This window comes from Lygodium microphyllum, chromosome 16, assembly GCF_053477565.2.
Source record: "Lygodium microphyllum isolate KBCC chromosome 16, Lygodium_microphyllum_v1.1.10, whole genome shotgun sequence".
Classification (NCBI taxonomy): domain Eukaryota; kingdom Viridiplantae; phylum Streptophyta; class Polypodiopsida; order Schizaeales; family Lygodiaceae; genus Lygodium; species Lygodium microphyllum.
The window spans coordinates 70,373,759-70,386,835 of NC_141150.1; the positions used below are offsets into that span (position 1 = coordinate 70,373,759).

Below are 13,077 nucleotides of genomic sequence, written 5' to 3' on the forward strand. Positions count from 1 at the left end.
CAAGCCATGTTTTCTTAAAATTACAATTACAAACTCACAAGAGCTGGCTGAATTACTGTGACCAAAAACTCCAGTTTTTAACAGTTTAATTGAGAACATCCCCATACTTCAAAGAAATCATCATGCCAAGAGACACCATATTTACAAAAGAGGCTACTAATTTCCATGTATCCATTCCAAGTGAACATGATACTACTAACACAAGTTCAAAACTGTTATTGCTTATTTGTAAGCCCCATTCACACATCAGACCACCATCTTCTTATGAAGGCTCACAAGACTTCGCAATACTGAGTTCAATTGACAGCTACTTATTTTTGAAACTCAACATCCAATTGAACCTCCATCACCTTACAAGGGCTCAAGTGACTTGGTAATACTGGTGAACAGTTATTTATCTTTCAAACATCAAAACCAAATTGAAAAGTTAAAGTCGATTAAACTTTCTAGGAGATGAAAATCTTGTTGATTATGTTTTCATAGTCAATCGTGTTGAAGACAACATCTACATGTACTCAAATAAAACACAAAAGAAAGCCCTCTACTCATGAAATCTGGAAGATAGATCAAGACAAATCTTATACATCCGACAATCTGAAAGAGAGATCTAGATAAATCTTCTTTTAATTCCAAAATTGTATTTACAATGATAAGATGGGCCTGTTAGCTGTAGGTAGTTTACACAAACAAGTAGGGTGGACCTAATGGGGAACCCTGCATAAAGACTTTGGATCAAAATGCATGATCTTCACAACCCTGTACCCTAACTAGAATTCTTCTGGCCCACACAGCCTAGGCAAGAAATCTCCTGCATCTTTTACGAGACTGGTAAAGTGGGACCACCTTAGATAGCAGGATGTGATTAGTAAGTAATGCCTCCTAAGATACACTCTCAAATCAGGCTAAGAAAATATGGTACACTCCAGAAGTGGAAAATCATAAGAAGATGGCTGCTAGAAGAAGACTAGCTTAGCTGGCCTAGCATTTCTAGCAGAGCTCAAGAGCTGTAAATCACAACGATAAGAATTCACACAACCATAGATAAGATCATTCAGCAGGGTAATAACGAAATCCAAACTGCTTAAATGTAACTTGCTTATTGAAAAGTAATACCTGTAGGTCAGGCTGTCCCATCTTAATCAACACATGCCATGCAGCTCATTCCCTCATCTGCCAAACATGATTGATGTGCAGCTTCAGGATAGCCATCTGAACCCAACTTCTGTTGATACTCTGGAGAACCGAGGTGATCACCCACAGATGAATCTCCCGCCTCCAGACTCCTGCACATGCAGTCCCAAACCGACAATGAAAATTGATTAAAACTGCGAGTTTACAAAAATCTTCATGACCTGTAGGAATGATGTGTGCCGAATTCCTCAATCCATACTCCCTGTACCCCAGTACAAAAAGTCACCGTAGTGTACAAACTTCAAAATCTTAAAGCTGGCTGTGCTTCACAGCATTGCACAAACTCCCCTGAGAGGCCAGCAGGTACTGTTCTATACACAGTAACACATAAAGCTTTGTCAACCACTGCTTTAAACGTCCACCTTGACCCCTCTTCTTGAAGCACACTCCAAGGCTGATGTCAAATTTCCCCTCCTCCTACATGCAGCCAGAAGTCCATGCCACAGTGCAGTAGAGAAGGGATGCACTGCTAGAGCACGCTGATAAAAGTCTTCTAGAAGAGCATCAACTCCAAGCAGTGCCAACATGCTCCCTGCCTCCACCCATCTGGGCTCAGGAGCTTCTGGTGATGACTGGCACAACGAGTCAATTAACAAAGAAACAGACCAAAACACTAGCGCAGATTTAGAGACCGTGTCACATTCACCAACTGTGCTCTGTACAACTCTACAAACAGAAGAAGCTAATCTAACATTGTTTGGTACCACCTCCAAAACCTTCTCCACGAAATCGAGCAGATCTTTTCCTATTTTCCAGTCTTTGGGAAGTAATTTTGGCCCATAGAAACTTTCCAAAATAATGTTCAGAGAAGTGAAGTCTTTTGGCCAAGGACCCACCAAATGGTCCAAGAAACACCGTACTCTTCGATTTCTGACTCTCGAGCACAAGCCCTTCGACAAAGGTATCAATGTTGTAAATAGCTGAGATCCAATGAAGCACCTATCGAGTAGCCTAAACAGTTTCTCTTGAAGCACCGAGGGACTTGAGCTTTTTGTGCCTACTACCCCTCTAGACGTTAGAGCTGCTATCTCCCTCAAACAATGCTGCATATCAGCTACATCCACAGAAATGTTCAGACCACTATATGCAGCATTGAGTGCACCACCGAGATCTCCATTTAGAGCTTCGAAAAGTGCAAGATTTAGAAAACCAAAAACCGCATCCTTATACGAGAAAATCTGCTTCAAAACTCCGCAATTTTGAGCAAGCTGCCGCTTCAATATAGATGGAAGAAGACAGAATGCGTTCTTAATGCAATCATCCGAGTCTTTGCTAGTTAGCTGAAGGCTTCTATTTGTCCAATTTGGGTCTCTCTCAGTTTTGGAAAGGAATGTGCTGCAAAAAGCTTCAGTTACCCTGTCTCGTATTTCCACTACACCGTGAATCTCAGCAGCACATCTAGCCAGTAAAGTCTTCAGGTGATCACTACCTTTGACCCCAACAGCATACACAATATACTGATTCCAAAGCTGTAGTTTGCCAGCTTGATATATTGGCCAGCAAAGAAGTGCTCTTTCAAAGATATCAATCCCAGCTTCTTTACCTTTGCATAGTTCTTCTAAGCGGGCACGCAACAATATTAACTCAACAGAAGTAGGGTAAAGGTTAAAAAATTTATCCGCCAATCTCAATGAGCTTCCTGGTCCCTCACACAGAGCTGCACACTGCACAAAGTTGACAGCCATAGCTTCTTTTGATAAATCTCTCTCTTTTGTTGAAGACAAATCCATGAAATCCAGCTTTAGACAACCTATACCGTCAGAGGCAGCAGTATGCATCAGCTTCATAGCATGAACCCCACAGGACTTGTGTACTTTCAGATCTCGCCAGATGTCATGAAGAGGAAGAACTTGCTTGCATCCTAAGCTCTCTACCATAACTGACGGTATTACGGATTTTAATATCAAGTATGCACAGCAAATCCATAGGATACAAAGGTCATGATTTATCATACAAGTGAGAGGAATCAACGTGCTGCTTGTAGCATGCCTTTTCACAGCCTGAGCATCCTCAGAGGTCATTAACGTCAGTTGATTGATCCAAGAAACAGCTTCCAGGCTTAATCCTGAAATACACATGCAGTTTAGCATCTGCAGAACCAAATCTAACAAAAATGAGCTCTTTTCTGTCTGACATTGCCCCTCAAAAATTATCGTGCTGCCTATAGCAATGATAGCTGACTCGTAACCTTGTAGCCTCTCTGATAGATTGCTTCTACTGTTTATAAACATCATCCAAAGCTCATAAGATCCCTTATTATGTTGCACCTGTCATGCACACATGCCCAAAGCACCTGCACGTTAGCAACAGCAGCAGTTCTAAAAAACACAAGACATTCACACTTATGCAGGGAGATTAAAACAAACAAAAATTACAGGAACTTATCCAAACCCTAACGAAAACCAATACCATTGTTTAAGGATGAAAATCATAAGCTGTAGAACAAGCAGTAAAACCAATGCTCAATCAAAGACCACTTAAATAAGCACAATTTATCCATACGTGTTTAAAAAAGTAAATTCATGCAACTCCATCCCCAAATGTAGCACAAGTTTGCCCTACAAAAGCAAAGTGACTTCACAATGCAAGTTTCTAAAGATCATCATGTCAAGAGTGATGCAATGTGGAAGCGAATGACCATGACAAAGAGTGAATGGAGAGAGAAGGGAGAGAGTGAAACGCAGAAAATTTGCATTGAAGAATGCTATATAAGGATGCAGAATAATACACGGGTGCCAAGAGAGTATCTCTGTATGTCTCCGCCTTGAGGACCTTGATCTCTGTCAGCCCGAGTGCTGTCCCCGTCACCAGCAGGCTGAAATCTGTCAGATACAAGTAATAAAGTCTGCTGGAAACTCAGCCTTAAAGGCTGAAAAGAATGCCTCAAAAAATGCCCAAAAAGGCAGGTCAGCTGCATTTAATGCAGCCGACTACAGTCGAACAGTCCAACTGCAGCCACATGGCAAAACTGCCACTTGGCACTGCTGATGTGGCAGGGAGTTGACTCTTAACATCCCCTCTCAGATCCTCCCATTTGACACCAATCACCTTCTTATGAGAGGGACGAGGCACAAGGAACCAAGTGCCATTCCGCTCAATAGCCTCCAACTCAGCTTCCATCACCTTCCGCCAATGATCAAACTGCAAAGCCTCCTTCACTGATGTAGGCTCTCTATCCTGCATAGCATGGGACATCAAACAGTAGTTAGAGCAAACAAGCTCCATAGAATGAGCATGGTGCCTCCGTGACCTTCGTCGTCCATCCTACAGTTCCCACTCTTGGACCCCCTCAATCCCTGGATCTCAAAGGGTGTCACAGGCCCAGCGAGGAGGAGGCTGGATCTCTCCTCAGCGCTCTCCATCCACTGAAGACTCCAGTACATCCACCGGTGTGATCTCCACTGGGGTGACCGGTGGAAGAGAAGACTTGGAATCTCAAGAAAAATCTCCATCAAAAGGCTCTGGCTCCAAAGGAACTATCGCAGAAGCCCAACTCTCCCTTGGATCTCCAAGTACAGGATGCTCCTCAACCCCCTCTATGGCCAGAACATCCACGAACATCTTGGCTCATGTAGACATCCCGCTTTATGGGATCATACAAGTGATAACCTTGGGAATGGGAGCTATAGCCAACAAAGACCTATTGTCGAGAAGCCGCCTGAAACTTGTCACGCTACGTCTTCAGGATGTGCACATAGGCATCACATCCAAAGATCCCGAAATAACAGACATCACGCTTAGTCCCAAAGTAAGCCTCAAAAGGTGTCATCCTGTCAATAGCAGAAGTGGGGGATCGATTTAGGATGCGGACTGCCATAGCGATTGCCTCGGCCCACAAAAACTGAGGTGTCTGTTGTTGATGCTCCATCTTGGTGCACGCCATCTAGATCACACTTCAGTTCTTTCGCTCTGAAATGCCATTCTCTTGAGGAGTGTTGGCATTAGCAAGCTCCTGGTGAATGCCCCTATCTACACAAAAATGAGCAAACTCATTAGAAACAAATTCACCAACCTTGTCTGATCGCAAGGTCTTCAATCTCCAACCAGATTGGTTCTCCTCGAAGAGAAGCCAATCCTTGAAGTGGGAGAAAGCCTCCAACTTCAACGTCAAAGAGGCCCATGGCATCCTGCTGTAGTCATCTACGATCAACATGAAGTACAAGCTCTCCTTCAAGGACTCATTCCTCATCAGGCCACAAAGATCCGTAGATACAAGCTCCATAGGTGAAGTAGACCGCCTCAGCTTTGTTGGGAATCGCATCCCTAAGTTGCTTCCCACGAATGCAAGAGACACATGGCTGTTGGCTCACCAATATGTCCGGCAAACCTCGAACAAGCGATCGGTGTCTTCCGAAGATACTCGTAGTTCAGGTGGCCAAACCGAGCATGCCATAGCTCGGACTCTGTCTAAGAGGTAAGAAGAAGAGAAGTAAAAGCGGAAGAAGACTTCAATTTGAAGATGTCATTCTCCTCATACCCTGAAGAGAGAACCTTTCTCGATCCACGCTCAAGGACTCAACGAGCATCACTGTCAAACTCCACCAAGAGACCAAGAGAACAAATCTTATGTACCAAAAGTAAATGATACCCTAAACCTAGCACATGCAACACCTCAGAAGTGTGGGTACCACCACATCCATTTGAAATCAGTTGCATCTCACCCCGTACAATAATAGACATAGAAGAGCTATCTCCTATGAGAATTTGCCCACGTGAGGATTGTAAATGGGCAACGCCTACTGTCGAAGGAATCATGTGCCGAGGGACCATTGTCCACAATCCACTCTCGAGCCTGGGGAGCTGTCATCACAACATCGAAAGTCTTCGATGTAGGGTCTTCAATGACCGCTAAGTGTAGAAAAGTAGTTGATTGCTCCAGAATCCTTCATGTCCTTCTTGGTGTCCTTCTTGTCTTTGTCAAGGCAATCCTTCTTCCAATGACCGGTCTTACCACAAATATGGCATGTCGATTCTCTCTCTTTGTTCTTCTTAGATTTGTTGTCCTCGTTCTTTTGGTCCTTCCCCTTCTTTTGAGAGGCTTGACCAATCAATGCCTCCCATTTGGAAGCATTATGTCCCTTCAACTATTCCACTTCGTCCAAGACCATAAGAACTAACTCTTCCCAACGAAGAGTTGACTCCCACCCCGAAACAATAAGAGCGGAATAAAAGGTATCGAATCGTCGTGGCAATTGGGACAATAAAGTGATCACCATATCCTCGCAGGAAATGGGCTTCCCCGCATTTTGAACCTACATCTGAAGCTGCCAAAGCTTGTTGATCTATTTCCGAAGCAAAGAAGACTTATTTGCGAACAAGGTCCGCATCTGCACCTCCAAAGAAACCCTTTTTATAAGGGTCATCCGGTTGTACATCTTGTCAAGTTCCAGCCATATCTCTCGAGCCACCAACAAGTGCTTGATATGGGCTATCATGGTTGTTGTATAAGACAGAAAGAAAAAAGAACAAATCCTGGCCATAGTTACCAAGAACGGAGAACGGAAACAAGAACGGGACCCCCCGAAACGGAGGGAACACCCAAAGTTACGGAACGGAGGGAATGACACATACACACACACACACACACACACACGCATATATATATATACCCACCATGACGCCCCCCCCCCCCCCCAACACACACCACACCATGTCGCGACACGCCCTCCCCCTATATGTGTGTGTGTGTGTGTGTGTGTGTGTGTGTGTGTGTGTGTGATTAGAGACATAATAATCAAGTTTCAACAATAATAAAGATTCAAAACATTGTAATCAGCAATGGATTGTTGGATTCAATGTTGCATAAGTCTAACAAGTGTGCATTGCAAAGACATAAAATATGCACTAAACTCTAAAGTCTAAAGATCCAAGTTACAAGAGCTCCAATTTCCAAGTCAATACTCTAAAGTTCCAAAAGGCTAGCCGCTAAGTGCTCTAATTCATGGAAGATGGCTCCACTCTGCCTAAATACTCATCTTGCTGAACAACATCCTCACCATCACCATCACCATCACCATCACCATCATCATCATCATCATCATTGTCATCTTTTTCCCAACGTATAAAAGAATCAATCTTTAAAACTGATGTACGAGGTAGCAAGAGAAGATTGGAGCTCACATAAACTAGGTCATTCGTCTTCATTGTACCAACACGATTTCTCTTCTTTGAGTGAATGTGATTGAATGAGCTTCATAGTTGCTCTAAACAAGAAGAGCTAATTGTTTGGCTAAGAATATGAATAGCCAAACTCTACGACTTTGGAGCTTTTGCCCCGTAGTCCTCCACCATAAAGCAACCCCAATATTTGTCTTGTCGTCTAGTGCATCCTCTCTACCAAACATCCTAATGTTTACCAATACACAGAGAGCTGATTTTTAATTTTGCGTTGCATTTCACGGCTAGGATAAAGCCTTGCAATCAATGTATTCCAAGCCTTAACCACCTCAAGGTCTCTTTCTTACATCTTTCCTTGAAACTCAAAATCAAGCACATATGCTGCAGCATGCATAGGAGAGTCATACTCATTCCAATTGTTGATGCATAACTCCTTGATCCGCTCATACCTGTTTGCATTTGGTTCCAAACTCTCCAACCTCTCAATCATGCAATGCATAACTTCATAGATCTTCCCAATGCATGGATCCATGCCATCTGCAAACCTCAACATGTGCATAATAGGATCAACCATTTGGTTGGTGCGATTCACCTCATCCCAAAAATCTCTATCAGAGACACGTGCATTACATAACACAACAGTAGTAGTGGCCCCAATCCAATTTTCATACTCATCACTAGCAAATAGCTCCCTAATTGCACCTTTGCAATAGTACAATCGACCAAGCATAAGAAAGTTATATGCAAATCGTGTATTCAAGTATTTAAGTAGTTCTTTGTCACTTCTCTTGCAAAACTCTGTATGCAAGTACTGATGATTATATATAAATGTGATAATCTTGTTGCCTTTCGCAACAAGAGATGCAATCCATGGCAAGCCCCCAATATCCTTCAACAAGGTATTCAAGCAATGCGCCATGCATGGACTAAAGGTGATATGTGGATACATTGCCATTAAAATGTTTCCTGCTACCCTGTTTGTAGGTTCACCATCTACCACAAACTGCACTACATTTTCTGCCCCAACAATCTGCACTGCCTCGCATCACTCAGATGCCAATACATTTGCACTCTTTCCAGTCTCTAAAGCATCATGACCACCAATGAAGTATACATCCCCATGAGTATATGCGACACCACCATGTATGAACCTATGGCGTGTGTCACTCCATCCATCTGCTATCAATGTCACTCCATTTCTTGCCCATTGATTGCGAATATTTGTTGTTGCAATCTCTATGGCTGCTTTCTCCTTTTGAAGCAATGTAGTCTTGATAGTTTCTGATGAAGGGGGCTTATATATGGATCCATACTCTGCAATCTTTGCCACCATATTTAAAAAATAAAGTAACCTAGCTGATTTGAATGCAATATGAGCATGGTAAAAAAAGTATATCACTGCTGCATCTGTTTCCTCTTTTTTCTTTGGTTTCCATGAAGTGTACAATGAACTTTGTCTAACACCACGACCTGCTACCACTGATGGCCCACGAAAAGCCTACGTAGCCACTAATCCTGGTGGTCTTGTGCATGAAGCACCATGTCCTACTGGCCTTGGAGTCCATGTTGTCGGATCCACTGCTATATTTGGCGTCCTCCTGGCATGTGAATTTCCCATAGAAGTGGCTATGCGGTCAAGTAACTCCTGCCTTTTCTCAATTGATACATTAGTGCAAAAACACACCTCTTTCCCCTCCTCATGTAGAAGATGGGCTCTCACTTTATCAGTCCCACTAGTGCGAGCATAAGAGCAAAGTTCGCATTTCTAAGGGAAAGCCCCTCCACCTCTCAATGGCACCCTTGCATCTATCTCATCCCACCATGACCAAGAGACCAAGTAGTGCTTCGACTTCATCTAGTTGTTGACAAAGTACATGCTGAGGATGATGAAGATCCCATAGGTGTCAACACTGCCATCTATATAAAAGTAACAAATAATCAGTAAAGTTCAATGAAGTTGCAAAAATTTGCACCAAAATTTCAACAAGCAAGTGTTAAATTTTTGCTAAAAATGCCCGAACTTTGGTGCTACTTCAGCCTGCATTCCTTTTACTAAAAATGCCACAAATTTGGGGCATTCCAATCTGCATTCCCTTGCTGAAAATGCCCCAAAATTTGGTGTATTTCAGCTCCCAAATTTGGGGCAATGACTGATTCAAAATGCAACAAATTTGGGGGATTCCAACCTGCATTCCCTTGCTGAAAATGCCCCAAAGTTTGGCGCATTTTCAGCTCCCAAATTCGGGGCAATCATTGATTCAAAATGCCCCAAATTTGGGGGCTCTTTTATATGCTGGGACGATGGATCCCAATGCCCCAAATTTGGGGATATTGCAGCCAAATTTGGGCCCCGATCCTTGAGAAAGCCCCAAATTTTGAAGCAACTGCCTACTGCTGATCCAAAATGCCCAAAATTTTGGGGAGATAATGGCCCTACTAAACAAAAATCAGTACTGAGTAGAGAAACCCTTTGGTCGGTGCTTGATACGAGATTCCTCACCTGATCGCGGGTGGGAGTCAGGCCAGGCAAGTAGGAGAGCCGGGGCAGGCGGAAGCAGTAAGCGAGGCAGGCGGGAGCAACAAGCGAGAGCAACAGGCAAGGCAGGCAGGAGCAGTAGGCGAAGCAGGCGGGACAGGCGAGAGAGGAGAGGCGGGAGTCGTCACGCAGTGAATTGCAATCCTAAACGGGCGCCGACAAATGACCCTTTTTTTTCTAATTTCCATTGCTGGAACGGCTGTTCAAAACAAGGAACGGCCCTAGAACGGGCAGTGAACGGCTCGGAACAGGAGGGAACGGGTTGGAACGTTCTACCAACGTTTCTTGGGCTCCAACCTCCCAAAACGCATTAATCCGTTCCTATGTGCCAGAACGACCGTTCCCTGTCTCTATGATCCTGGCATTCAGTTTGTCCCAATGAGACGGAGCTTTGGTCAACTCCGCACGAGCAATGGAAGAGAGTTTTGACTCATCTCTCATTGAGAGACAGTTGATCTCCTCCATCACAAGCTCCACCAAATCATAAGACTCCAATATGGCCAACATCATCACTCGCCAGATACAGTAATTGTCGCCATCAAGCTTCTGATCTGATGAAGAAGCTAGTAGAACACGCACCTTCCGGTCAATGATCGCATGGAACTCCACATCAGTCTCTGTAGACATCTTCGCTTGCAATGCCTACACAAACGCAAAAGAAACCCCCTCTATTTGTGAAAACGCAGCAATTGTGAAAACGCAGCAATTGTGAAAACGCAGCCTACTAGGGCTCTTGTCTCCGATTTCCAAACCTTCTTCAACGCCGCTGGAGGCGATGAAAAGGTAAAATTTGTACTTGAAGGCAAAAAACACAGCCTTCTTCTTTCTCTAATAGCAAAAAAACAGCAACAACTTCAGCAAATCCTCTCTTTTCTTGCACGCCCATGCTCGCCTCAACCTTGTTTTGATACGCAACCCACCTGCTTGAACTTGAACACTGAAAATACAGCCTTTGTCGTACTGAAAACTCTCCTTCAGATAGGTCCACCCTAGGTCAGTCCTTCAATACTCTCATACCATGTCAAAGTGATGCAATGTGGAAGCAAATGACCATGACAAAGAGAGAACGCAGAGAGAAGAGAGAGAGTGAAAGAGACTGAAACGCAGAAAATCTGCAGTGAAGAATGTTGTGTAAGGATGCAGAATTATACACGGGCGCAAAGAGAGTATTTGTGTATGTCTCCGCCTTGAGCACCTCGATCTTCGACAGCCCGAGTATTGTCTCCATCACCAGCAGGCTGAAATCTATCACATACAAGTAATAAAGTCTGCCGGAAACTCAGCCTTAAAAAGGCTGAAAAGAATGCCTCGAAAAATGCCCAAAAAAGACAGGTCAACTGCATTAATGCAGTGATTGCTGCCACGTGGCGAAATTGCCATGTGGCACTGCTGATGTGGCAAGTAGCAGACTCTTAACACATCAAATTCTAAAATAATTGGTTATTGATACCAAATTTTGGAGCTCCAGTAAGGTTGGGAGCTCTAAGATTAGGATACTAGCTTTTGCAGGCTTAATTGTGCTCTCTGATAAGGGTTGAACAGATTGGGGTTTCTAACTACTTCACGGCCAACATTGCAAGGAATTAGTAGAATAGGATAGAACAGATACCCTATATGAACAGAAAAGGGCAGCACCACCAAATGACATCACTAGTAGGAATGCCTTTGTTGTATGGGCTCTTTACAAGAGGGCTCCCATCTTCCTTTGATATTTGTTCTGTATCATAGCACCACAGACCAACTCTCATCTCAACCAAAGATAGCACCCCAAAAACGTTTTCTCAATAAGCATGGGCATTTTTTGCCATGTAGTAGCCTTCAAAACCCATTTTTCAGCATTATCCAATCATTTAATTCATTTTCAAATTTAAATAATCCTGAAAATTAATTTCAACCCTTTAGACCTTGCCCAAAATTAAGTGTGCCCATCCATAATTAAATTGGCTAGGCTACTTGCAACCTAGAGTGGTCCCAAACTCTTTTTGACTCTTAGACTCGTATTAATTAATTAGTTAATGCTAGTCCCTGGTCACACTGACACTTACTGGCCGAACAATTGTCCTAGGATCAAAACTAAAACCAAGCTGACCACCGAAACCCAATTGGCATAACTTATCACAACTTTTGCCTTTGACACTTCCTGCATCCTCAAGGTCCTTGGTTTGTTAACATGAAACAACTGCCATGTGCATTACATGTGCTAAACAACCTTGCGCATTTAATTGATATCTTAATCAAATGTTATCAACAAGATTAGAGCATCCCAAAGTTCATGTCCTCGTGACATTGTGAGCCTCTACCAGAATCTAAGGAAACCGTTCCAACCCCTAACACTCTCCTTGTTGATTATTCTTGTCTATGATAGAATTGTTCATCCCAAGTCATTAGCTAGAGGTTTATCATCATCGTGGACACTCAATGGCAGCTGCATTTGACCTTTCAAAATTCAAACCTCTTAATTACCACCCACGGCTATATGCAACATAGCACTTCTCTTTCTGGCGGCACATTTACTGCTGCTGGTCGGTCACTTTTTGCAAGTCTACAACATGTAGAGCACATCGGCCATTCTTCTAGCAACAGTATTTGCAATGATCCAGCCAGTATCAATGGCTGGTCAGCCATTTTTTGGACCCATTGACTATTTATGCCCTTCCCTCCTTGTGCTTATCACTACACCATTGTCATCATTCTTTGTCCTTTATTGGTTGTGGTCATCCTTCTTCCTCTCTTATTGCAGCTCCTCTACCTCCAACGACATTTGCATTTTCCAATCTTCTCTGGTCTGCAGCATGTAGAGAAGATCAGCCATTTCTGGCAGCGTTATTAGCAATCATCCAACCAATTGGCCAGTTTTGGGCATGATTGACTAGATATGCCCTGCCCTCCTCGTATGCAGCCCTTTTGCTCAAATCTCTCCCTCTCCCTCTCCACACCTACCCAAAACCTCCCTTCCCCACACCTCCCTCCCCTCTCTTTTTTCCTCCCCCCTTTCCCTCCCCTCCCCTCCCCTCCCCTTCCTACCCCAACCCAAACAAAAAAAACTCCCCCCCCCCCCCCCCCGAACCTCCCTCCCCTCTCTTTCTCCCTCCCCCCTTTCCCTACCCTCCCCTTGTTGAGATACAAAGTCTTTAAGTTCATTGTACTCCATAAATTCCTATTTTGGTTTCCATCTACAACCCCAAGAAGGCTTTATTTGTTTATTAGTGTCTAGGTGCAATCTGAGAGAGTCA

The 13,077-nt window shown here is 43.6% G+C and overlaps 1 protein-coding gene across 7 annotated transcripts in view; it reads right to left on the reverse strand.

Moving 5' to 3' along the window:
* Positions 1-608: 608 nt before the first annotated feature.
* The window catches only part of LOC148022963 (zinc finger C3H1 domain protein), a 70,346-nt gene continuing 57,877 nt past the window's right edge, over positions 609-13,077 (reverse strand). For 5 of the 7 annotated variants that reach the window (XM_087695902.1, XM_087695903.1, XM_087695898.1 and 2 more), the window contains 2 exons: positions 1,114-3,458; positions 609-1,004 (listed from right to left, as the gene is read on the reverse strand). In XM_087695902.1, coding sequence (XP_087552028.1) covers positions 1,542-3,458 — 1,917 coding nt within the window. In that variant the 3' untranslated portion in view covers positions 609-1,004; positions 1,114-1,541. Of the gene's footprint in view, positions 1,005-1,113; positions 3,459-13,077 lie in introns of those variants that run through there. The other 2 variants (XM_087695901.1, XM_087695906.1) reach the window with 2 other exon arrangements.